Source organism: Cryptosporidium bovis (genome assembly GCF_009768925.1).
Source record: "Cryptosporidium bovis isolate 45015 chromosome Unknown contig_26, whole genome shotgun sequence".
In the NCBI taxonomy this organism is placed as follows: Eukaryota; Apicomplexa; class Conoidasida; order Eucoccidiorida; family Cryptosporidiidae; genus Cryptosporidium; species Cryptosporidium bovis.
This window is the reverse complement of record NW_027125042.1, coordinates 14804-40194: the sequence shown is the minus strand read 5'-3', so window position 1 is coordinate 40194 and position 25391 is coordinate 14804. Positions and strand designations below refer to the sequence as shown.

General features: G+C 32.6%; 9 protein-coding genes across 9 annotated transcripts; 5 read left to right on the top strand and 4 right to left on the bottom strand.

Annotated features, from left to right (window-relative positions):
* Positions 1-965: 965 nt before the first annotated feature.
* FG379_001848 (41 Kd oocyst wall) lies at positions 966-9035 on the top strand (the record flags this gene model as incomplete). The annotated part of the gene is made up of 1 exon (XM_067327451.1): positions 966-9035. One exon carries the CDS (start codon positions 966-968, stop codon positions 9033-9035), a length of 8070 nt encoding a protein of 2689 aa, XP_067182469.1.
* Positions 9036-9798: 763 nt separating this feature from the next.
* FG379_001847 (uncharacterized protein) lies at positions 9799-10737 on the bottom strand (the record flags this gene model as incomplete). Its single annotated transcript, XM_067327450.1, has 1 exon — positions 9799-10737. The coding sequence occupies one exon, from the start codon at positions 10735-10737 to the stop codon at positions 9799-9801; it is 939 nt and encodes a 312-aa protein (XP_067182468.1).
* A 649-nt stretch (positions 10738-11386) lies between these two features.
* Positions 11387-12757, bottom strand: FG379_001846 (swift like BRCT domain; the record flags this gene model as incomplete). Its single annotated transcript, XM_067327449.1, has 1 exon — positions 11387-12757. One exon carries the CDS (start codon positions 12755-12757, stop codon positions 11387-11389), a length of 1371 nt encoding a protein of 456 aa, XP_067182467.1.
* Positions 12758-13230: 473 nt separating this feature from the next.
* FG379_001845 (extracellular with 3 TSP1 domains and an EGF domain) lies at positions 13231-14691 on the bottom strand (the record flags this gene model as incomplete). The annotated part of the gene is made up of 2 exons (XM_067327448.1): positions 13231-14473; positions 14543-14691. The coding sequence occupies 2 exons, from the start codon at positions 14689-14691 to the stop codon at positions 13231-13233; spliced, it is 1392 nt and encodes a 463-aa protein (XP_067182466.1).
* Positions 14692-15323: 632 nt separating this feature from the next.
* On the top strand, positions 15324-17293 carry FG379_001880 (sporozoite cysteine-rich; the record flags this gene model as incomplete). The annotated part of the gene is made up of 2 exons (XM_067327483.1): positions 15324-16343; positions 16409-17293. 2 exons carry the CDS (start codon positions 15324-15326, stop codon positions 17291-17293), a joined length of 1905 nt encoding a protein of 634 aa, XP_067182501.1.
* Positions 17294-18134: 841 nt separating this feature from the next.
* FG379_001879 (uncharacterized protein) lies at positions 18135-19022 on the top strand (the record flags this gene model as incomplete). The annotated part of the gene is made up of 1 exon (XM_067327482.1): positions 18135-19022. One exon carries the CDS (start codon positions 18135-18137, stop codon positions 19020-19022), a length of 888 nt encoding a protein of 295 aa, XP_067182500.1.
* Positions 19023-19900: 878 nt separating this feature from the next.
* On the top strand, positions 19901-20200 carry FG379_001878 (uncharacterized protein; the record flags this gene model as incomplete). The annotated part of the gene is made up of 1 exon (XM_067327481.1): positions 19901-20200. The coding sequence occupies one exon, from the start codon at positions 19901-19903 to the stop codon at positions 20198-20200; it is 300 nt and encodes a 99-aa protein (XP_067182499.1).
* Positions 20201-21073: 873 nt separating this feature from the next.
* On the top strand, positions 21074-24049 carry FG379_001877 (uncharacterized protein; the record flags this gene model as incomplete). The annotated part of the gene is made up of 1 exon (XM_067327480.1): positions 21074-24049. One exon carries the CDS (start codon positions 21074-21076, stop codon positions 24047-24049), a length of 2976 nt encoding a protein of 991 aa, XP_067182498.1.
* A 280-nt stretch (positions 24050-24329) lies between these two features.
* On the bottom strand, positions 24330-25385 carry FG379_001876 (phosphatase regulatory subunit 7 alpha2; the record flags this gene model as incomplete). The annotated part of the gene is made up of 1 exon (XM_067327479.1): positions 24330-25385. One exon carries the CDS (start codon positions 25383-25385, stop codon positions 24330-24332), a length of 1056 nt encoding a protein of 351 aa, XP_067182497.1.
* Between the last annotated feature and the right edge of the window lie 6 nt (positions 25386-25391).

The window sequence follows — 25391 nt, the reverse complement described above, 5'->3', positions numbered from 1 at the left end:
TTCAATTGTAGGTATAGCAGTCGGGAAACGCACTCAATTGAGGGAGAATCTTATGTATTCATTCTCAAACTATAAATGGTAGAATAATTGGTGTAGAAACTAAAAGGTAAAGAATACAGCTAATAGTGAAACATAAATCAGGTGAATTCGAGATTAGTGTTTAAACCATAAAGAAATTACTTATTTCTGAGAGTACTCTTCTCTTTGACAACTTGAGAAATAGATCAGAACTATTAAGAGACGTATGTGTTTTTCTGGAAACGCTGAATTTAATACGCTTTGATTGTATATATTCTGTTTTTTGAATCGTTGGAATTATAATAAATCTATATAAGTTGCTAGAGAATTTGCTTTCACTCCATTACTAAATTTTGATATATTTGACTGGGAATAAAATATCACAGGAAACAAGAATTTATTGTTTATTATTCACTTTGGATTAAGTCTAATCATTGTTGACAAAGGTACTTGGGCGAGGAGAAATTTATATTTTTGGTTTATTAAAGTGTTTGGAGGTTATTTATATATATCGAGTATATAAGCGTGTAATTAGAAAATAAAATAGTTTAAATGCATATGTAAATACGTATTATATATTATATTTAGGTGTGTAAAGAAAAGGCTAAGATGCAGAAAAAAAGTTCTGAGTGAGCATTGTACTGGATTTCAATAAAAAACTTTTCTATTTTGTGTAGTTTGAATTAAATTTAAAGACAAATAAAATTCCCTTTTTACTAGAATATATTTCAGTAAAAGGGCGATAATTGATACAGTAAGTGAACTTTTATATAAATCCTCGTATTAAATAAGCAAGGAAAATATATACTTACAATTTTTTGTTGTGTTATTCAAATTAGTAATATATCTATTGCTTTAAGGTTAGGTGGTTTTTCTATATTAACAAGTGAATTATACAATATATTTTATATTATTATTGGTAATATACTAATATTTATATATTACAGATGAGTAGTGATTCACAGATACCAATTACACAGGACCGTGTAGTTGAAGATAACAGGATACTTAATAACGATAATTCGAAAGGAGGTTCCTCAAAAGTATGCAGGGAAGATGCGTCGAGTGTTGCTTGTGGCGACAATGGGCGTCCGAGTGCTCAGGGAGGGAGTGGAAACCCGGAATATTCTTCTAGAACTTTAAATCCCTCTCCTGATTCACTAGGTAATGACAATCTGGTCAATAAAAAAGAAGTAGGGAGTGTTGTCGACGAGATTAATACAGAAGTAAATAATAGTGGTAACAACAAAGGTATTGAAGGTAGCAGCAGTTTGAATGACAATGTAAATTCAAATAATGCAGTAAAAACAACGGAAACAGTTGGTTCTACACCCAATAAATTGTTGGAACCGTTTATGCTTCCGTCTTCGTCCAGGCTAAATCCGTTGGTTGGTTCGTACTTGGAAAAGCTAAGTCCAACTGCTTTTAAGGGATTCCAGAAACGATTTTTCAGACTTAATATAACAGACAATGCACTTCTTTACTGGAGAGAAGAACCGACATTTAAAGATCAGCAACCACAAGGTTCGATTAATTTGTCGAGCGTTATTGCAATACACATAGAGGACGCCTTGAACTTTGTTATTAGAACTCATGGAAGAGACTACTGTTTAAAGGCGCTTTCTCCAGGAGATAAAGATATTTGGCTTGAATCAATATGTATGGTCGTTAACTCGGTTGCTAGGATAGAAACTTTGAAGGAGGCGTCTGCTCAATATGACTTTACAAAACATTTGGTAGAAAATTCTGGTGGCATTCAAAATTACCTTTCGGAGGCTCTCAAGACACAAAGAGTAGTAAAATGGGCTAAAGAGGATAATGCTCCCTTAACATTCTCTTTGAGAGGCAAAAAATTGTTTTTAAACGTGAAAAATATACAAAATCCACTATCAAAGTTATGGTTCGACTCTACATTTGGTTTCAAGTATTACAATAATTCAGCCATTGCAACTAGAGATGGTAGTGGTGGAAACGACAGTGGTAACAAGATTGAGCATTGTAGTAAGAGTTCGATTCCAAGAAGCTCATCTTTTTGTACAAGCTCATTCAGTTCTGTTATAAACACCAATCAATATAGATCTGAAGATTTTATAGGCTATTCTTGTCGCAGTTTAAATACAAATAATAGAAAAAAGTCTTCATCGTACTTTTATGGCACTTTTAGAGGAAAAAGTGTGAGGATAAATAAGATAAGTAATATGGATTTTATAGGTTTGGAATCTTCTTTAACACCAACACCAATAAACAACATGATAGCCCCTATTTCAGCCGCTTTAGGAGGAGGTGAAACGGGGGGTGATTTAAGTAATGGTAACAACACTCCTAGAATAACAAGGTTTAATTTGCCTTGCAATTCTGGGATTTTAAATCACAACATTCCCTTCTTTATGGAAAATTCGCAACAGTTTGAATGGTCTAATCTTTTTCAAAATGCAGTAAGAGTGAGATCGCACTTGGATAATGTGCTTTTTGGTACTGTTTATGTTGAAATAGGTCCAATTTTTAATGTATCAGAGGGAACTGGAGCTGTACAAATTAATCAGTCTAGTAACACATTGTCTTCTTCTAATTTTAGTAACAATAATTTTTCAACTAGTTCAAGTGGTCTTGATGCGGACTTGAATTCTGCAGGTACAAATACAAACAATTGTGATACAGGAAATGATGATGCAAATAATCATAGTGGAAGTACTGATACTGGTACTGGTAACGATAACATTGGTAATAATGGCTCAGATAGCAATTCTGCTGAAGGTGTAAATACGGAAAATAGTGTAATTGGTGGTTTGGACAACAGTGGCACTAACACAGGCAACGATGATGATGTAAATCATAATGGCAATGAATCAGCTGGAAATAGCAGCAATTTAGGCAACCCTAACGTTGTAATTAACACTACCAATAATAACAATAATGGAATTATTAATAGCAACAATAATAGTAGTGTTATTGGAAGTAGTAGTGGAAGCAACAATAGTGGATACTCCATGGGAACCTTGAGCAGTCAGTACTCATCTTCGTCCTCTTTAGTTCCACTAAAAAAATACTTTGCACTTTTAATTTCTTCAAGACCAATAGCAAATAATGAAGCCTTCTTTCCTCTTCCTAACAATATTTCCCTAAGGCCTTCATCGGATAGAGGGAATATATTGGAAGCAAAACCAACAGAGAACTTTGTTTCAGGTTCAAATAGCAAAAAAGGAAGTGGCGATTCACCAGGAGCCACATATCAAAGCAATAAAAACATTTTACCCCCATCTGTTTCGTCAATACTTCCATTTGATATTCAACTAGATTGTTTGTATCTTTTTTCTCCGGAGTATGACGATTCACATCCAGCTTATGTCATTGAGTTGGACAATATTCAGCTTTCAAGCAAAATTAGAGAAGTTCAGAGTGGATTCCAATTTAAACTTCAGGTTCCTCTTGAGAATATTCTTACATATGTTACCATAAGGGGTTGTGAAAAAGAGGGTAGTTCCGGCAATCCTAACAGTGATAATTCGAGCTCATCTGTAGTTAATAACATCGAAGATGCCTCTTTTCAAGAATCAAGTTTGGATAAAGGTAATATTCCAGTTTCTTCTTTGAATGAAAAGAGTGATCAAGGAATTGATGGAGATAGCAATAGAGACAGGGATATAAATGGCCAAGTAGGGGAGCTTGAGGAAGTATCTGGAAATATGAACAGTGGAGACTCTGACAAACAACAAAAACCATCTATTGGAGTTGACAATGTATGTCACATCGGTAATATAACAGGAAAATTAGATTCTGATTCTACCTCTAATCCTAATAATTCGCAATGTTTAGGTGCAACTGATGCAAATCCTACAGAAAACGAAGCTGATGAACAGTCGAAACATTTTAAATTAGTGAGTTTAATGGAGCAGTTGGTTTCTCATCAAAAAGGATCAAGAAAAATCATGGGAATGGATACATCTATCTCAACACAAGATCAACAGAATTCTGGTGGAGCTGGTAGTTTGTATTCAAACTCGTTCGTTAGTTCACAAACAGAGAAAGTGTCCATGAGGATAGTGTCAGTATTTGGACCAGATGCGGAGATTTGGAGAGAGGCTTTAATAGCTAGTTGCAGGGCAAGGCATGCGGCAAAAGAACAAAGGATGAGGACGTTAAACGATGAAGTTAGAGCCTTTGATAGTGTTCCAAAGACTTTGATGGAGGAAAACGCTTCTAAACTCTTTTATAAGACACTTTACTATATTCTAAGTGGTGGTGGTGGCGGAGTTAATGATGAGGACTTGAGCGGAATAGCGTCTATAGTAGATAGCAAAAAGAGTAATGGGATGACAGGCGTATTTGGTATAAGAAATTTAGAGTTCAGGTGCAATTGTGTTCCAAATAACGGCGATTTGGCTATTATAAGTGGAGGCTCTTTTTGTAAAAGCTGTTTGGAAAAAAAACTGATTTGTCACATTAGTAGTTGTTTCGTAACAATACCAATTTCAAGAATACTACATGGTTTGACTGTATTTAACTCAACAATCAAGGATCTTAAACAGGCTTCCATAAGAGTCATAAATTCACCGAGAATTGACGTGTTAAGATTTATTCACGAAAAGTACCTTTTGCCTGTGTTGAGTGTTGTTTATGAATGTTTTAATACAAGGACTGAGTTTATCAAAGAGTGTGAGATTCTCAGTATACTTGACTTTCTTGTTGAAATTCGCGTTAGTTATGAGCTGTGTGGCATCTTTGACTCCAGTTTTAAGTACCTTATTATTTGCTATGCTGGGCTATATGCAAGAAAGGTAATCAAACCATACTTCAAATCTATATTTAGACTTATTTACGATACTTGTCATTTTGGTAGAACATATAGAGATAAGGAGACTGGAAATTTACATACTACATTAATCTCGAAGGTATTTGGAACAATTTATTCACTTGCTAATTTTTTCTCGTCTCTAAAGCTTTATAATTTATCAGTAGAGGTAAGAAATATTGTTTTTGTGGTGATACAACATGCTATTATGCAATTTCAGATGGTACTTAGAGATGTTGTGCTTTACAATATATGTAAGATCACTGATTCTGACATCAATTCTCAAAAATTCTTTTTCAAACCTGTTCCGAGCCTTGTTGAGAACAAAGAAAGGTGTTTTGGTGATTATTTGTTTACTCTCAGGGAATTTCATTTGGGAGACTGTGTCGGTATAGATGGAATAACGGATATGGAATTAGACTATTCTGTTACTGTCATCACTACTGAGGTTATATGTGGAATTTTGAATGAAATTGAGCAATGTATTCACAAATGTGATGAACTTGACCTTCTCTTAGAAAGGTGGACTCCTTTTGTTGTATTGAAATTTGAACAAGAATTTGTTAAGGACAATCACTATTTTAATGGCTATTTGTTTGGTACTAACAATGATAATAGTAATAACAATAGTGTTAATAACATCTGTTTAAATGGCAATATAGTTGCTAGTAATAATATTAATGAAACTTCTATTTCTCTGAATGGTGATATTGGAGGAGCTGCAAATATATCACTAGAAGAGAGTACTAGTGGTAATAATCCAGTGAGTTCTGCTAGTGTTGGGGGTGGTGTTAACGTTTCTAACAATACTGTTTTAGATCTTAATGTTTCTAGCAGAGTAGTTTTGAGCAAGAACAATAACACACAATCAATAGAGGTTGATTTACCGAATAATTCATGTGTTACGAGTAGTGGAGTCGGCTCTTTGTTGCCTGGAGCTCCTGGAAATGGCTTAAACATGGCAAATGGCATGGCTATATCATCTTTGGGTTCAATGGAAACCTCCATCAAAATGGGTAGTATTGGTGGAGATGGAATTCCCCTTAATATTGCTGCGGACAATACAGGGACTATGAGTAATCTAGAATCGGAGGGGTTAATTGGTAGGGAGTCTCTCGTCTCCAGTACACAGATGACTACTGGAGTTACAGCTACTGTTGTAGCTGTAGGTATTAGCAATAATAACAACAGTAACAACGGCAACAAAAGCAATAGCAATATATTGGAGAATATAGGAGGGAACAACGGGCATTTCATGAACACAATAAATGAGGAATGTTTTGCAGATCTAGATATGTTTGTACCCAGGAACCTGAGGAACGAGACTAGGAGATCCGCGCTTTTGTTTAACATCTCTCAAATGTATCTTACAATTAGAACCTGTAAAGATTTGCACAAAAAACTTCAAGAATACTTTGTTGGAGCTCTTAAGGAGAGGTATGAGGAATCTTATAAGCACCTGAACAGCACTACCAGTGGTCCGAGTGGTGGTGAAACCCCCAATTCAATGACTTCTCCATTGGAAGGTTCGGAAAATACAGATGGTGTAGATGGAGTAAACGTTGGTAATAATGATAATTTAACGAATATAGATGACAAACATATTGGCAATAATAATGAAAGCAATGATACGATTAGCTGGGCTAACTACTTCCTTTCTTTGGACATGTCTAGTTTGCTTAAAGAACACTTACGCCCTCAACTAAGAATACTCAAGATCTCCCTTAAAAAAAGACTCTTTAGTATGGTGTCAAAACTTGTTTTGGAATATACTGTTAGAGTTTACATAGAATCTTTGCTTTTATTTTCCGTTTACTACTCCTGTATATCAGAGATGAACATTAATGGAATTGTAAGCAACAACGATTCTGGAAACTTTCCAACAGCAAATGGGGATGTTGTAAATGAATTTGGTGATCTTTATATTTCAGAAAACAGCAAACTTATCGCAGCGAAGTTATTAGAGGACTGGGATATTTTTGGACACTTCTTCCAAGATTGCATGTCAGAAGAGGAAGTAAGAGAGTGTTTGATTATATTAGCTGATTTGCATGACATTCTTATTTCTCAGAAAATTTCTCTTTATGAAAAATGTAGGGAGTTTCAGGAAAAATACAGAATGTTTGATGTTCATTCATTTTTAAATATGGTGGCAACTCTTAGATTTGAAGACAAAGGTTGTAACCCCGATCACTTGTTATTGCAGGATGGAAGGAATTCCATTGGCGGAGCAAGCACCGTTTTTAATATGGGAAGTAATCTATCTCTTGAATTAGACAGAATTCAAGACGCCAGTAGTGCTGGTTATTTGGTAGAGCCATCAAATACTCATCCTATTCCTATTACAAGGAATTTGATACTACCTGCTCAGAACATCGCTACTTCTCCATTCCACTCTGAAAACTATAATACTTACTCTGGAATTAATTGGAGTAAAGAAAGCGAATACTCTTGGACTAGACAGATGAATCTTCTAAGGAGCATTGGTAGCCTCATTTTACAGGGAACTGCAAATAACCATGGGCAACAACATATTCATCATAATCACTGTTACTTTTCATCTTCCGATGCATCTGGTACCGGTGGTAGTAGTTTTAATATTTCTGGAGTAGATGGCAATCCAGGTTTGTCTATTTCTAATAATCCTCTTTCATCTCTGAATGTTATTGCTAATAATAGAAATAGAAGAATAAACAATATCAGCTTTGACGTAACTAAACCACCTTATTTATTGGTGGAGCATAGTAATACACCTAGTCAGACAACGTTGGGATTTGGAATTGGACCTAGTAATGGAGCGGTATCTGGACATGGGATTTTAAGTACTTCATTACCAGGACCAGGTGGCTGTTCGGTTGCGGATGAGCTTACAAACAGCTCTAAATCAAATATTAACATGTCTGAGGTTATTGGTCCATCCTCTCTTCAGTCGTCTTCCTCTTCGTCGTCCACTTCCTCCAACCTCAATCTTAAAAGATCGTTTTCTTTAGAAGTTCCTTCTCAAGTTTCCGGAGATGAGACAAATGAAAGAGGCATAATAGCCTCGTTTTTGATGGGAAGGATGTTAATTTACTCACCAACTTACTTAAACATTACGAATGGTTTCACTTCTGTATTCGGAGCGGGAGTGTCCGGAGGACTCGGACTGGGAACAGCCTCGGGGCCCAGATTATCTGATTTCGTTTTAAATATGATGATGGAAAAAGACGAAAAGTGGTGGAATTGCGTGTATAATTACTATTCCCAAGTGTACATACCAAACTGCTTATTTGGTCTTGCTCCAAATACAAATCTAGATGTAAGAAATACCCGACGTACAACTGAAGATGGAAAAGATCTTTCTTTAATATTAAAATTTCAAAAGGATACACATCCCTCCAAAATACTTAATAAAACTATTTTTGGAAAATATATTGCAAACTACTCTTGTTTTTTAAAACCACCTACTACTGAAAAATCGGCTCTTGAATTACTCTTAGAATCAGATAACAACATATGCTATTATCCAAATAACTTTATAACAGGCATTGGAAATTATAACCCAAGGGTATATTTCGGTCCCGTCAACTATAAATACTCAAGACAAACTCCAAAAAATAGTGAATGGAGGTCTGGATTCCTCTTCATTGAAGACTTAACAATTGTTATCTATGAAAGCATGCATAGACTTAACATTCTAGATATTTTCTCAATTAGGCCTTTACCAGAAGGTAGGATTACTCGTATTTGCATTGATCCGCAAGATCTTACTAGGACTGGATTTATTATTTTTTGGGGTGATAGAGATTCTGAAACTCTTTGCCATGACGCAAACAATGGTAGTAGTGCAGTTACTAATAGCTTGTCGTCATCTGCCACTGCTAGTAATAACAATCCTCAAAAAATTAAGATAAATGGTGTATCCTCAATAGCAAATCAATCAGCTCATGGTAACTCTGTTGATGGAGAGACAGGTGGAGGTAATGTTGGCAGCGGTAATAACACTAGTGCAGCGGAATCAAGGTTGAACTCCTCACAAACTGCTAACAACAATTATTTTGTGGATAGCAAAAACTTTTCCATATACTTTAGAGCTCCAAACCCTAAGTTAGCTGGTATATGGGTTTCGGAAATAGATGAATTAATACAAAAGTCAAAGTGTATTTGGGGCCAAAATTTCTCAGAAACTCTTGTTAAAAAGAGATTATGTCAGTATCTTAATCCTATCGTGATACCAAAACAACACTAGCCTAAAGGTTATCCTGTTGCATAAATTGTCCGATCTATTATTGTCAATACATGATTATTTACTTGAAAAATTTGATTTCGTCATACATTTTTCGGTTGGTACGTAAACAATTATTATAAATTTATACAAATTAAGAACTTGGTTTTTCACTCGAGTGCTAGGGAAAACTAGTTTTATTATAGAAGCAAAACCCAAAAGGAAATAAAAAGGTACCTATTATCAATTATTAACTACTACAATCTTTTGTCTGTTTATTTAAATTTGTCTCCTTATTTGCCTTGATTTATCAAATTTTCAAGGAAAGAAGTCCGGAATCTCAAACAAATGGACTTTATTTTTGATATAATCGTTCCAGCGAACAAGTCTTTGACTTTGTTGTTTATGTTTAAATACAAAGTGTTTTTTGATTATATATTTTCAGAATGTTTATTTGTACTGAAGCCGTTTTAATTCTTTTTTTAGATTAAGAGTGTATTATTAAACCAATTTTTTGTTTTTCTAAGCATATTTTATGTCTACTGTGAAATTTGTTCCTTCAATCATAGAGAGAAATAAGGAAACGCGAACGAAGACAAGATAAAAGAAATAATTGGACTTAATTCAATCAGGCTTTGCTTAGATTTATCAATCTTTTATTATCATCATTGCCATTAATATTAAAATCGAATCGTCAACTACTCTTTCTTTCCTCATACTTGAATTAATTATATCATTTTAAAGTAGTGATTAAGGAAAAGAATTTGATGGATTAGTCTATTTATGTTTAAAATAAGTTTCTATTCTTTTTCTTGTGGAGTTTACCTAATTGTCTATCTAATGCTACGATCTCGTCAGCAACATATCCCATTTGTTGTTTAAGCAGCTTATTTTCAATAGTAGAAACGTCAGAAGGTTTTTCAGCCATTTTTACCTCATTTGCCCTTAACTGATTCCTCAAACTAGTCATTACTTCATCTCTTTCTTCAATTAATTTATTTATTTGCTCCATCTCATCCTCAATATATTTCTTCTTTTTTCCCTTGAATTTCTTGTACTCTTTCAGTTTTGAATGGTGTTCATCTAAGGTCAACCACTTATCGCCTCCTCGACACTTAATTATTTCATTTATTTTCATAACCTCTGTCGCATCTGTTTCTGGAGCTTGAATAACTATAATAGGTGCTGTATAATCAGATACTATTGACGATGGCTTTGTTAATGCTTCCAAAAAGTCTTTTGATTTTGCTTTTGCTACTTCTTTTAATGTTTTCTTTTTTTCTTCTGTACCTTCTACTGACTTTAAATTTTTAAGCAATTGCTCCGCATCAGAAGTGTCTGGTTTTAACACTGACTGTGATATTTTTAGACCCTTTGCTGCACCTATACTTGCTCCTATTGCCATCTCATTAACTACCTCGCCAACAGAATTTAAATCATTCTCTATTATCGGCAAGTTCTTCATTATATCTTCTTGTATTGTAGACATCTCTTGTATATTATATTTTGGGTCTATCTCAACTGGAAGTGGAACAATTTCCTTTATAAATGTTTCAAATATATTTTGTATGCCTTTTGTTATCCCGTCAAAAAGACTACCTATTCCTGAGAATATCGCAAGTGGGTTGAAAAACCCACTCCCAGTTTGACTTTCTACTTTGGCTCCATGTACATATACTGTTGATAGTAGGCCTATAAATATTGCAATTACAATTCTACTCTTCATTTTTTATTACTAATAAGGTCACTTTAATATTTTTTTCGTAATTCGTTATTTTCTGTCTGTCTTCCAGTATTACTATTATTGAAAACACTATCCACCTCTACTTAGTTACTTAATTACAGAATATACCAGTGAGAAAATAACTATCACCTATTTTTTCATCAAATACAAATAAATTCTTTTATGTTCACTTTGTCTTATTTATACACGTCATTTAATCTTGTATTGGTACATGCATGCATACATGCATCGTTAAAAAGAAACATTAAATAAATTAAATTATTCCACATAAAATAAATTGTAACTGCTATACCGGTGTGATAATAAATAAAAAAAGAACTAAATTAAATTAAATTTAAAACATGCATGCCTAATAACTAACTTTACATATAGGTTTTCGAACATGTATTCAGCGTATGTAAAGAAAAACCACTAAAAAACACTACTATTTAATTTTGAAATAATCCTCTCAAATGTGCATATGCGTTAATTAAGTATCCATTTCTTTGTTAAAGCAAATTGGAGTTAATATTCACTTCTTGTTTGAGTATTGAGTCAAAAATAAAGTCAACAGTATGAACTTTATGATTTTTTCTGAAATTGAAGGTGGATAAATATTGTTAAGAAGGGTTTAACAATAAAAAAATAAGACTTACCTAACAATTTTAGTATCAGAATTTGTGCCTATAATGATTACATTGGAGCAGTCTTTAATCTTTAAAACCGAATCATATTCAGATATTAACTGGGCAGAGTTTCCAGACTGGAGTAGCCAATTAATCTCATTAATTGATGGTGCTTTAACACTTTTGAATACAAAAAACCTATAATTAAAGAAAACAGGACCGTTTTTCTGTACTTTATTAATTGATTTTTTAAGTGAAAAACCAAATTTTTTTTCACCATCCACATCCAGTAACAGATTTTCCATGCATTTGGTATTAAATTCATTAAAATTTATAGCACCATTATTTATTTTATGAGACATTGAATTTAATATATTTTTTAGTGTAGATGGTGATATTATAGGCAAACCCTTTGAAACTGCCCATAAAAATTTTAAAGTTCTCTTTATAGATGATGAAATCACATGAGTTACTTTTTCAGATATCATACCGAAATCATCAGAATCTATAATTGAGATATTGTATTTTTTAGTTAATTCGACTACTTTAAGTGAAGGAGTACATCCTGTCCAAAGCAAAACTATCTTTTTCTTATCACTATTTACAGATTCAGACGATACCGATAAAATATTATTCAAATTAGTTATTGAATAGCGATTTTTTCTCTTTTTGCTTATATTAATATTTTCATTTTCTTTACCGGAGTTTTCACCTAATAAATCAGAAAAATTGCTAAGACTGCTATTGTTGGACTCGCTGTTTTTTTGATTTTCTGTTGCTATATTACACTCTTGTTGGTTTTTTTCATTCACCAAGGTGCTACTTATAACAACATCAGAACCACTTGAATTTTCAATTGAATACGAATGTTGACCATTTTGCATATTATAGCCATTTATGGCCTCCTCTATTTCGTAATACAAGTGATCATTGACTTCATTGCCCCATTTCGGAGTATCAGCTTTATCATAGTCATCGTACCTAATTAATTTAGTTTTCAAATCACCAAAGTATATATGATCACCGGATATAATCTCGTACTTACAATTTGGCTTTATTTTTGAATTTAATGCTTTTCTATATGTTCCTTTGATACTGTTATTATCCTCAATAAAAAAATCACCGTCCTCATAATGTATAATGGCATGGTAATTAGTATCATTTTCAATATTTAGTACATCATTTCTCTTTATCTCCTGTACACTTATTATTCCTTTATTATTGCTGTTATTCACCGGTTCGAAAACGGACTGAACTGAATCAAAAATGTAATTCTTACCAGAATTTAAAGTAATTGAATCAATCACTGAACTACCAGAATCGTCAAAAACTAATAAACACCCGACTACTCTTTCTAACGAAATGGACTCAGTTTCACAGTTCTTAATAAAAAGCATACTTATAAAATATTTCTTCTGTTGTTTGTTTTTTAAATAACTTGTAGATATTACAAATCGAAAAAGCAGGTGTAATCGAGTATTCTGCCAGAATAGATTTAATTGTTATAAAAAATATAATCGAGTACCAAAGTAAGTAATACTAATGCAATTATTTACACAATTTATTTATATTATTAACATCAACGCATCTCTATTTATGTTAAAATATATAAAAAGCTTTATCTTTCCCATAAATTACATTTTGATAGTGTGGGTAAAACAGAAAATGTACCTGGACGTTTTAGGCGCCTTGAGATAATGGCAAATTAGAACATGCAAGTAAACATCTTTATCTTAATAGAATGAAATAAGACGATAATAAAATAGAATTAAATATTAAATAAGAATAAATCTTAATTTTATAGACCTTAATTTTAATATAATAACACAAGTTTTTTTGGTATAGATATGCAATTAATTTGATATTTTGTTTAGTATATTCCAGAAATATCAGCATCATTGTCAAAAGCAGGCGTATAGTCAAAATTTGCTGCATTATTTTGGGTATATGTTACGGGGGTTACTATATTACTAGAAGGTCTTGAGAGGAATGTGAATTTAACTATTGCAGCAATAAATACCTGAGAAAGCAAACAAACAGTAAAGTAAACCCACCATTCGTACTTTCTGTGCTCGCAAAATGTGCCATAGTAATTCTCAGCGCATTCACAAGTGAAGCTGCTATTGGGAATATCAGTACAAGTACCTCCATTTTGGCATATCCCTCCATTTAAGCATGATTTGTCACAGTCTTGATTGTTACAAGAAACACGTTCAGTTCTTTCCTCTTCAGAAGGGCATTGAACACCACCAAGATCGGATTCCAAAAAAACTATTCTATATCTAATTTTGTTTCCAGGGCCACATGTTGAGGAACACGTACTCCACGTTGTCCAGTCGGAAAGCTTACAATCAATTGGACAACTTTGTTCATTACAGGTTTCAATGTCCATTTCAGGATCTTGGCAATCGCTCTTAATATCAGATTTCCAAATAAGCTTTCTTGTTCTTGTTTTAGTACCTCCCTGACAAGAAGCACTACAGGAACCCCAAACTGACCAAGAAGAATAGACACAATCTTCACAAGGAATACTTATATTGCACCCCTCGCTCTCAATCAGATTAGGACAAGTAACACCTTTAAAGGAAGCTGGCCTTAGTATTAATCTTGTCCTAGATCTTGTTCCGTTTTGGCAGGTTGAGCTACATTGAGACCAAGTACTCCACTCGGAGACGATACAATCAACTTGATTTGCGGAAAGATAACCGTCTTCAGCTTCGACTTTAACACTAACTACTGGTTCATTTAGACACCTTTTCCAGTACAAAAACTCAGAATAACCTTGATTCAAAGATACAGATATACCATATTCTTGTCTTTGAAAATTAACAACCCATTTATCAAAGAACGGCCAGTTAATAAACCTTGGTGAAGTTCCTGCGACTGAGGTAAGCTTTCTAACAATTACTCCCTCGTAGGTGCACTCTCTTTCTATCTTGTTTAATGCAGGATAGATTGTAAAAATTAACTCATATGAATTCTTCTTTGCAGTTGCGAATGATATTCTGACTACATTGTTTGTGGATCCACCTGCAGAAAGGATTTGGTTTAGTGGCCAAATATCATCATCAATCAGGTCAATATCTTTGTTTGTATCAATGCTGTAGCCAAATCTATTTTATTTAAGGCACAAAAGTGAATAGTGGTTCAAAATTAAAAAATTAAGAGAAAAATAAACTTACGTATACGGGTTCGAACATATTTGAGAAGAAAATGTCGGAAAATCAGCTATTTGTGAATTGAATCCAGGAAATACTTTAAGGATATAAATTCCGAAAATAGCAACATATAAATGATGAAATTTGCTCCGCTGTAATATTGGATGTAGCATTGAAAATATATTGAACTTTAGTTGCTAAATCTCAAGAGAGGCAGGAATGTTTAAAAATTTTAAAGCAGACACTGATATACATATGAATATATTATATACTTATTTGTGTGCTTTAAAATAAAAAATATCCTGCATGTATCTACTTGTTATACATAGATAATTCCTTTTCAACCCAGTTTCAAAAAAAAGAAAGTAATATGACTCTTATCCCCTTTAAAACCTATTATTTAAGAAATAGATCTCTCAAAATAAGTAGTGCATTAATCTTTTTACTTCTTCTCTATATTTTTGTTAATTGGATTATGTGGGGCGGATGGAATATATTTAGCTATTTTGGCGGGTAATACGTTACCTTATAAATAAAAATATGTTCTTTAAGTGGGATACACAAGCATGGAAAAAAGATCAATATAATGAGAATAAAGAATAAATAATATAAGAATAGGTCATATATGTGCATTCATTTATATAATATAGCGATATTTTGAACGAAATAGTGCATTTTGAGGGGGATATTTCTGAGTTTATTTACAGAAAAAAGTACAGATAAGATCTATGTGTGAGACTTTTGTTTTTTTTAAATAGGTCAAATATAGAATACTTCTCAAAGGAAATAAGTTTTGGTGGTAAAAATGACCATTGGATTGAGGAATGAATCCAATTTTAATTCAAGACTTAAATTTAGATTTTTTAATAATTTTGTTTTAGTGTTTGTATTTTTATTTGTTATAAGTAACGTTAACAGTATCCCACCAAGTTTTCAATGGGAAAGGGCTTGGAAAGATGTAACCTCATTTGGATTATCATATAAATTTGGAGATTCAAATTTGCCATGGTATTCAGGTACTTCATTTAGAATAGTCGGAAAATTTACGGCTACAAATGTTGAATCTACGTTGGTAACAATTCAAAATGGTAGTTCGTTTCATTGCATACTAAAAATAGACTATGAAACTCAGACTATTTATGCCGAATCAGCTAATAGTGATACAGGTGAAAAGTGGACAGCAAATTATGCATACTTTCCGTTTCCGTACTCCCCAACCGAAATTAATTTGGATTTAGTTATAGAAAAGTTAAGATGGCCAGGTGGATTTTACTTTTACTTATCTGGAAATGGCCCATATTACCCGTGCAGAAGCGTCGTTTATTCAAGTGTCGATTTACTTACATTTGGGGACGGCAAGAGTAATTTTAAAGACTACTCGATCAAAAGGAACATTCCTTTATCTGAACCATACAGAAGAGTTTACTTAGTAGATGGTTTTGAAGAGGTATATAATTTTAAAGATAGCAATTTGTATTATGTTAATAGCACAGGAATAGACGATACTTCGGGAGTTCCAAATGATAATAGAGTACCTAGTTACTATGAGGGCTGGCCAGATTTATTGGAAGTTTATGTTTTTTCAACAGGAATGTATCCACTTGGAAATTTAGCAGTTGGATCAACGACAAAAAAATGGGGTGGTTCAGTTGCAGTTACGTTGAAAGATGATCAAAGCCAATATTACTACAGAACAAACGGGTATTATGAAACAAAGTCAGTGAATAGTTATTGTACGAGCTCAAATCTGGTTTTGGGTGGAACAACTTACTTGGTTGATGGGGATTATCCATTTGATTATACTGATCCTGCCAATCCATATAGTGTAAGTTTTCGTTTAAACAAAAGGGTCTTTTGTTTGTACTCTAAATAATTCTCTTCTCACTTTAGGCTATTTTAATAAAAAGAATATTTGGTGTTGACGTATTTATAAGAGAAAGTTTGTGGTCATTGGGTACATTACTAAATTGCGGAAGGCATGCCAAGTCTGTTCCAGAATCCGTTAGATTAATATTTCCCGATGACTTTAGACAATTTTCAACTACTAGATTTGCGGTATCTCCAATAGATTGTGAATATTCACAATGGTCGTCTTGGCTTCCTTGTACAAGTACATGTGCTGGTGGAACAACGTATAGATGGAGATACCCACTAAATGAGGTTATGGCAGGTGGATTAGAGTGTACAGTGACTTCTCAAACATCGGCTTGCAACACTGATGTTGATTGTTTGCCTTGTAGTTTTACAGAGTGGGGAAGCTGGAGTGCATGTTCTGTCACTTGTGGTGGAGGAATAACAGCAAGGACTAGAGAATTATCTCACGAAGCACCTGGTTGTCAGGATTTACTGAAGCAGACTTCAACATGCAACAACTCGCCTTGCCCTGTTGATTGTGTATTATCTCACTGGTCTCCATGGTCAGACTGCTCAAAGCATTTGTGTGATGGTACAAAATATAGATACAGAGTAATTTTACAAGAAGCTGAAAATTCAGGTACACCGTGTCCATTATCTTCTCAGCTTAAACAAGTAACCGAATGCATTAACACTTGTGAAGGTATATGCCAATCGAGTCTCGAAGATATTTGTCAAAATGGGGGGGAGTGTATTAGCATTGGGTCTAGTGATTATTATTGCAAGTGTTCAGAGGGTTATTACGGTAGAAATTGCACTGTTAACTCCAATAACACCTTTAATATTATTGTTGGAAATTCCCTTGCAGTTGCAATTGGTTTAGTTTGCTTCCTTATATTTTTACTGATGAATAGATCTTAGTCGAATTGCATACACCTCGTTGGGTGAACACAACTTATTTGCCTTCATGTTCGTTTTAATAAGTAAATAGTTGTAATTAGACTTTTCGTTATACCACAAAATATGTAAAAGATTATCTTAAAATTATAGGGAGGACGGAAAACAAGTTAAAAAGTGAATGCAAAACGGAAGTAATGGTATTTTCTCAATTATTTTATTTAACTTTTTTTTTCTGAAATATTTTCATCTCTACTTTAATATGAGCAAAACGTCTTATCTGTGTATGTGCGTAGTGATACAAACTGAAGGTTAATCTAAAATATGCATCTAACAGGGAATTTGTGTTTGTTGAATGAAAGAAAGTGAGGATTGAGTAGATAGAATTAAAAATAGAAATTATAAACTTCCTTTAGAATTATATGTACAACTAATTTCAATATTTTTTTAAAGAAAACCACCGAAAATGAGGGAAATAATATATTTCATGACTCGTGCTCGAAAAAGTGTAAATAGATCAAACAAATTATAACTATTTATGTTGATTATAAAAAAATAGCAAAATAGATATAATAATGTATTTTACCTACGTATGAATATTATTTTTAAGTATCTTAACTAATAATAATATTAATATCATTTTGAAAAACTAAGAGTAGCAAGGGCACAATATAGTGGTTTATAATTTACGAGTAATACATTTTATTTTTTTAATTAAAAACATTATTAACAATAAATCAAATCTTGGACATTCGAATTGTACAAGAAGGACCTAACATATAAGTATTCGATATAAATAAAATAAATACACTTGCACATAGTGTAAAGACAATATAGTAAATAAAATAGTTATTATCTTTAAGAAATGGTTTGCCAGAGTTGTGTTAATCAAGGGATGAATAGAAAGGATAACCAAATGAACAATGGACAAATGGTTAAGGGATCACATGTGTTTTTAAACTGTTCGCAATGCCCACAATGTACTAATATTGGAAATTTAAACGGAACAAATCTGTTAAATAATTACATTCTGACTCAGAATGACACATTAAATAGCAAAGAAAACAATCAATTAGGTTGTTTGTGTTCTCAAAGAATCCACAACAGCAGTTTTGAAGCAAGAAGAATTGCAACTTTAAGTTCTAATAACAGAATTGAGAATATAAGAAATAGCAATGTATATTGCTGTTGCTGTCACTGTAACTTTGGATTGGCAAGCAGTTATGTGAACGGAATAAACTACACTTGTAATAACACTTGTTCACTACAGTCTTGTTGCATATGCAGTAACAATACAATATCTGGAGTAAGTAATTGCGGAGCATTTAGCACCAATGGCTCAAACGGGACGACAAGTTTTGTTATTAATGATAATAATGGCAATATTAAACAAGTAAATGACGTGAATCAATGTTTGAGTAACAATAATATCCCGATTTCTGGAAGTAATACTAACAACAATAGTGAAATATGCTCACCAAATGCAATTTCTGGTACTCATGTTGTGACACACAACGGGAATCAGCATGAAGCAAACTACAAAACAACCGTTAATCCGGACATGATTAATATTGCATTAACTGGTCAGACACCAGAGAGTTTAACTATTTCAATAGACTCTAGAGGGATTGTCACTCTTGGCGTAAATAACAGTTCAAACACAAATAGTAAAACAACTGGGGGATGCAATCCAAGTGTAAATAATGATGACAGCAGAACTAGGATAAGGAATGCACTCACTGACAGAAGTTAACACTAGTGTGAGTATTTGCCTTTAACGAACCATTACGTGTCGTTTTGTAAACACAGCAGGATTTTAAAATGAATAGGGATCGTGAACCTGGTTTAGATTCAGTTTTACGAAATGTAATTTTCCTCCCAATTCCCCGTTTTATTTGAAAAAAACAGTTGTTAGTAGTTGCATATTTTAATCTCTACTGTGTTAAAGCAGAAAATTCTTTATATAGAACGAAACTTTCTTTTCTGATTAATATGTATCTTGTTTTAGTTAATCGACTAATATGCCTTATTTGTTCCTAAAGAAGGAGGGAATAGAAGACCTTTCAATCTTCGCATTATTTTAATGACAATCCTTTCTTTTACTAAATTAAAAAAATTTAGTTGCTTTTCAAAGAATATTAGCGCTAACTGTATTTTGGCTCATTTATTATTGCTTATTTGAAAAGTAAATTTTTGAAACTGGGTTAAATGACAAAATATTTGTACATTAAGTAACAGAGAAATATAGACGAGAGTAAACACATAGAGCTGACTACATATCTCAAAACACATTTCAGGCATACTTACGAGGCTTACTGATAGCATAAGCTTAAGAAAGGAAGCTAGTGTGAGGTATTACTACATCTAAGAGACAAAGAATAAATAGTAGGTTTTCAAAGTCGCGTTTCTATTTAATTATAGAATAGATAAATTTTCATACACAGTCAAAGTGCCTGGCGATAGTATAGGAAAGTTTTCTCCACTTGGGTGTTTTGTTTTTTTACAAAAAAACCCTATTGCTATTTCACAAACATATGTGAGTAGCAAAACTGATATTTAAAAATAGTCGGAAGTACAAATATATTCTTTAGGCAAAAAATAATAAGTTAAAGCGAGTGTTTTCAAAGAGACATGCTAACTCGTCCAGGAAGTCTAATAGAACTTAATGTGCAGGATATACAAGACTTGAAAAACAGGATCTTAAACAAGGCCAAGTACTACAAAGAAAACAGCGACACAATAAATCATTCAAATACGCTTTTATCTAATAACTTTTCAAGTGGAAGCGTAGCAAGTAACATAAATAACAGTAACAGTGATGACAATATCTCCCTAAATCTCGTACGAGGAGATAATTCCGTTGTTCCAACTGCTTCTCAACCAGCAAATAGTAATCCAAGTGGAGATGGAATTGAACATGTAGATTCGTAGTTGTCGGTTTATTTCCGAAAATACTAACAAAACATTCACATATATATGTATATACATATATATGAATATTTGTAAAATAATTATTTGCTCATATTTTCATTTCCAATAAGATATTTTCCCACAGACATTATATTTAGCATGTTGCCCGCCTTTTGTTAATGTCTAAAAAGACTTGTGTGTATGAAAAATAGGTTAATATATCAATGAGGTCGTGTGTGTATTAAATTTATATATGATATTAAAAATAGAGAAATAATACAGATTAAAAGTGTCTTGGTCTTATAATAATTTAAATATAGAAGGAATCCTCTCGGAATTTATTTTGAACAATACAGTTGCATATATACATTTACGTGTATATGTGAATAAATATGCATATTTGAGTTCGTGTATATACATATATATATGATGCATATATATGTATATAAATCTGTAAAACTCAATAAACCGGTAAGAATTTACGCAGTTTAGAATTAAACTAGTAACCTTACAGATATATATTCAGTATAACAAAGACGGTATAAGATTTAAGATACAAGTGAGAGAACAAACAAATCGTTAAGTTAGATATTACCGCTAAGTTAGTTAGAAAGTAGGACTTGTATTTTATTTTTATACAGTGAGAAGAAGTGAAAACGTTTGTATTGTTGGCAAGTATATATATATTATATATATATATATATATATACATGTTTTTTCAGTTTGAATAGAAAGGACCATTGATATATTTAAATAACAGGGGCGTGAAGGTAAGGATATTGATTTACTACTTTAATAAGCAATAGAAAATTAAATATATGCAATAGTAACTCCCAACAAAATAAATCATACGTAAGACAATAAAATCGAAAAAGTAGAATAAGTCATTTTTCAATGGATAAGTCAGACTTTGCCTTTAAAGATGGTGCGAAGAGGCCGATGGTAAAGACATTGCCATCAGGTGGTAGAGGGAGCATTAACTCGGGTATGAATATTGGCCAAGGATCAACTCCTTCAAGAGCTCCAATTCCGAAATTCAGTATGGTTGGAAGCGGAAATTCAGGATTATCAAGACAAAGCCTGACAGACACTCAAAATTTATTTGTTGGAGCCAAAAGAAGTGGTAGCAATGCATTTAAACTTAGTAATAGTGGAGTGGTTAAAGTTTCGCCTAAGAATTTTAACAAAAGCAGTTTAAAGTATGGGAGTAAGAACTCAACAGTTAAGGCAAAACCAGCAGGGATAGTTTTAACTAACGCAGCTCTATTTGGTGGGTCAAATATTAATAGTGCAAATGAAAATTATACTAACTTTAAAAAGGTTTCAACAGATAATCAAGTTACCTCTGCCCAGCCATCTCCTAGGAAGTCACTTAGATTGCAGCCAGATGATAACAATAATAATGATAGAAGAATCCCAACAAATGATGAATTGAGACTGTTCAGTGTTCCACCCGTAAATTCAACCGAAAGAAGCAGAGTAGTTCCGAAAAAATTCCAATCAAGAGGGCGTGACATTAGATCAGTTGCAGCCACTGCTGCAGGTGTAGCAGCAACTACAACTGCAGTCATTCCAAAGACTAATCCACCATCTAAAATTGTCGCAGATAGCTATAACTATTCACAAACCGTAAATAACAATAATGCCGGGAATGTTAATATGGGAGATTTTCCAGACTCTACGAAACCAGGTGACAAAAGAACATCAACGGCGATGTACAAAAACAGTACAAGTAGTCAAAGCAATGATGTTAACATTATAGATGGTATGGAAGTAATTATTCCCAAGGGAGAAAGTAAAGGTATTTCTAGGGACAGGGGTACTTATGGTAATGCAGTTATAAGGGAGAATCATAGAGACAGCGATAATATAGTGACAGATTTAACAAATCCAGACGAAGAGAGACCTAGAAATTCAATATTAGATGTATTTTCTAAAATAAGGAGTCAAATAATGAGTAGTAATAGTCTGTCGTCTTTGGAAAGTAAAAGTGGAATCATCAAAGATGATAATTCAAGAGACACTAATATAACAATAGACATCTCGGATGTGCAGGAAAGCAGAAGAGTTTCCGTTGAAAACAAAGGCACCAAATTAAAAGCAATAGTTGAGTCAATAGTAACCATAGATCCTGAAGAAAATTACAGGGACAACATTCTTTCAGTGCCACAAAATGTAAACACTCACAGGCTCTCAGAGTCACAAGTAGTAAATGCCTCTGAGGGTAATAACGAAAATGACTCCACTATAGGTGGTGTTATTATAAATCAAGGCAGTATGGGAGTTGGAAGAACAAGCGTTCAAATGGTAAAGTTAGTTGATGCACAAAAAGATACAAAAGTAAGTCCATATGAAGTTGGTAATACATTTAAACTAGATGAATATGGTTTACATGGCCATCTAAAGTGGCTTTATGGTGAAGAAACGGAAATTAATATAGCACTTGGACCAAACGCAAGAGAAATTAACATAGATGCTGTTAAAACTGATAGCTCATATCATGTCAATGAATTAGACCCATTTACACAATCAACAACTGCATCCAAAATACGTAAATGGGTAAATCCAATACATGGAAGAATCTTTGTTGTATTAACAACATCATTTGCTCTTGTTGGAATCTTTTTTCAATCATTAATATACAATCGTCTAAATAAATGGACAAACAGTAGTAATAGTTCATCAGATTGTGGAGGTGTTTATGTTGAGTCATTTAGTATCAATTCAATGCTCGGTCCTTGCTCCAAAACCCTAAGTGCCCTTGGTGGACTTGTTGTAAATGAACTTAGAAATGGTGAAATAGTTCGTATGTTTTGGGCTATGTGGATGCATACTGGATTTATACATATTGGTTTTAATGTAATATCACAAGCACAGCTAGGGTATATGATTGAACCTGATTGGGGTATGTTAAGATTTTTTCTACTTTTCTTTTTATCTGGTGTAGGTGGTAATTTAGCTGTTGCTGTAATATCACCGTGTTCACTTACTGTTGGAAGTTCAGGTGGCCTTTTTGGTATTACTGCTGCGTCAATTCCTTATACATTTGAAAATTGGGATAATTTACCGACTCCAATGTTCATGTTTATATTTAGTCTATTTTCACTTGTTATTGGTATGGTATTGTCTTTTACAGGTGTTACAAATCCATGGGCCCATATTGGTGGTTTTATTGTAGGTATTTTATACACATTTGCTACTATGAAGGCATGTAAAGGCTGTTCACCCGAGGATAGATTAGATCGATACAATAGAATGGCTGCTCTCCCCCTTTTTAGATTGTTTATGAAACAAGATAAAGACTGGATAAACAAGCAACTAGAAGAGAAAAAAAGAAAAAAGATGGATAAAAGAAATTCAAAAATAGCTCAGCAATGGAGAAAAAATCAGAGGGTTAAAAAAAATGCTTTAATTAGAGAGATGAAAATTGAAAAATCAGATTGTGATTATAATAATGATGGTATTGGGCTTGTTGTTGATGATCATGGAATCAAAAGAAGAACGGATTTAATGATATTAATTGATCGTATACCTGTTGAAAAGGTTAAAATTGTTACAAAATTAAAAATTTTTTTTAGGGAAAGAATCAAAAGCCTGAGAGAAAAAAAACTTCTTTGGACCTTTAGGATACTCTCAGCACTGCTTCTTATCATTTACTTTATCGTTGGATGGCTTGGTAGCTTATATCCTCCATTATACTGGCCCAATCCTATTGGTGTCATTTCTTTTTCCGCTGGTGCTACCCAATGTGGTTGTTGCTATGTCAAAAGTGTCTATACTTGTGGCAGTAACCCCGCTTTTATAGAGTGGTGTGAAAAACAAGGAGAGGCTGCTCAACCTCAAAGGAGTATTTTTGGATTTGACTTCTAATTTTATTATTAACCGATTAGTTGTTATTAGCAAATAATAGTAATAATAGCAATATTTTAACAATACTTTAATTATATGTTTTAAAATATATATAGTACAATTTCCCCACTTGTAAAACTAATTTTATTTAAGCAATAATTAGATGATTATGTTAAGTGTGGCTGCCATTACTAACCATTTCAATAATTGATGAACAAAGGTTATTAACTAACTGATTTGTTGTTACTGCATTGTTTCACCATTAATTTTATGTTTAAATCTTAAAGTTAGTCATTTATATTTATTCTTTTTCTGTCTTTAAATCATTATCAAAGTTTAATTTATTTTCACCACTCCTAGTTAATGGTATTGCATCTAACTGGGTAATCCAAGGCAATATATTTATTATTGATATCCTATATGAGGGACCTAATTGATACTGAATAGAATTTTGTTCTAAATATATTGTTTTTAGATTTTTTAATCGCCTTAAATGTTTTATTTCATTAATGTCCTCAATAATATTATTATTTAACCATAATTCCTCAATATTAGGTATTTTTGATATTTCCTCCAATTTGCTTATTTTATTACCACTTAAATCCAATATTTGTAAATTATTCAAATTATTAAAATAATCAACTGGTGGATCATGTAGTTGATTATTGCCTAAATATAATTCTGATATATTTTTAATATTATTTACAAAATTTTCAGACCATTCCGTTAATCTATTACTCTGTAAACTTAATATATTTATGTTATCGTATTTTGGGATATTATCCATTCTTGTTATTTTATTTTTTCCAAGCCATAATTCCTTTAAATTTTTTAAATGATCTATATTTTCTACTATTCTTATATCATTACTACCCAATTCAAGTAACTCTAATTCATAATTATTTTCCAATCCCTCAATTACTTTTATTTTATTGTTTGTTAAAAATAATTTTCTCAATTTTTTAAGATTGTCCAAATTCTCTATTTTTTTTATACGATTAAATGACAAATCTAATACCTCTAAATTGTATAATTTATCCAAGTTCTGTATTTTTCTAATATTGTTCTGATACAATTCAAGAGTATTTAGTAGTGGCAATTCATCCAAATTCTCTATCTTTTTAATGTGATTCGAAATAAGCATTAACGATTTTAACTTTTTACATTTTGATAAGTTTTCTATTTTGCCTATTCTCTCACATTGTATATTTATTTCCTCATCATCTTCTGATATTTGATAGTCAATCCCTATTCTTAAACTTGTTATTGGCTTATCATCGTTATCAACCCCATTCTTAATATTATTTATTATATTTTCGTCCTTTTTTATTTCATCAACATTATTATCTTCATTCATTTATTT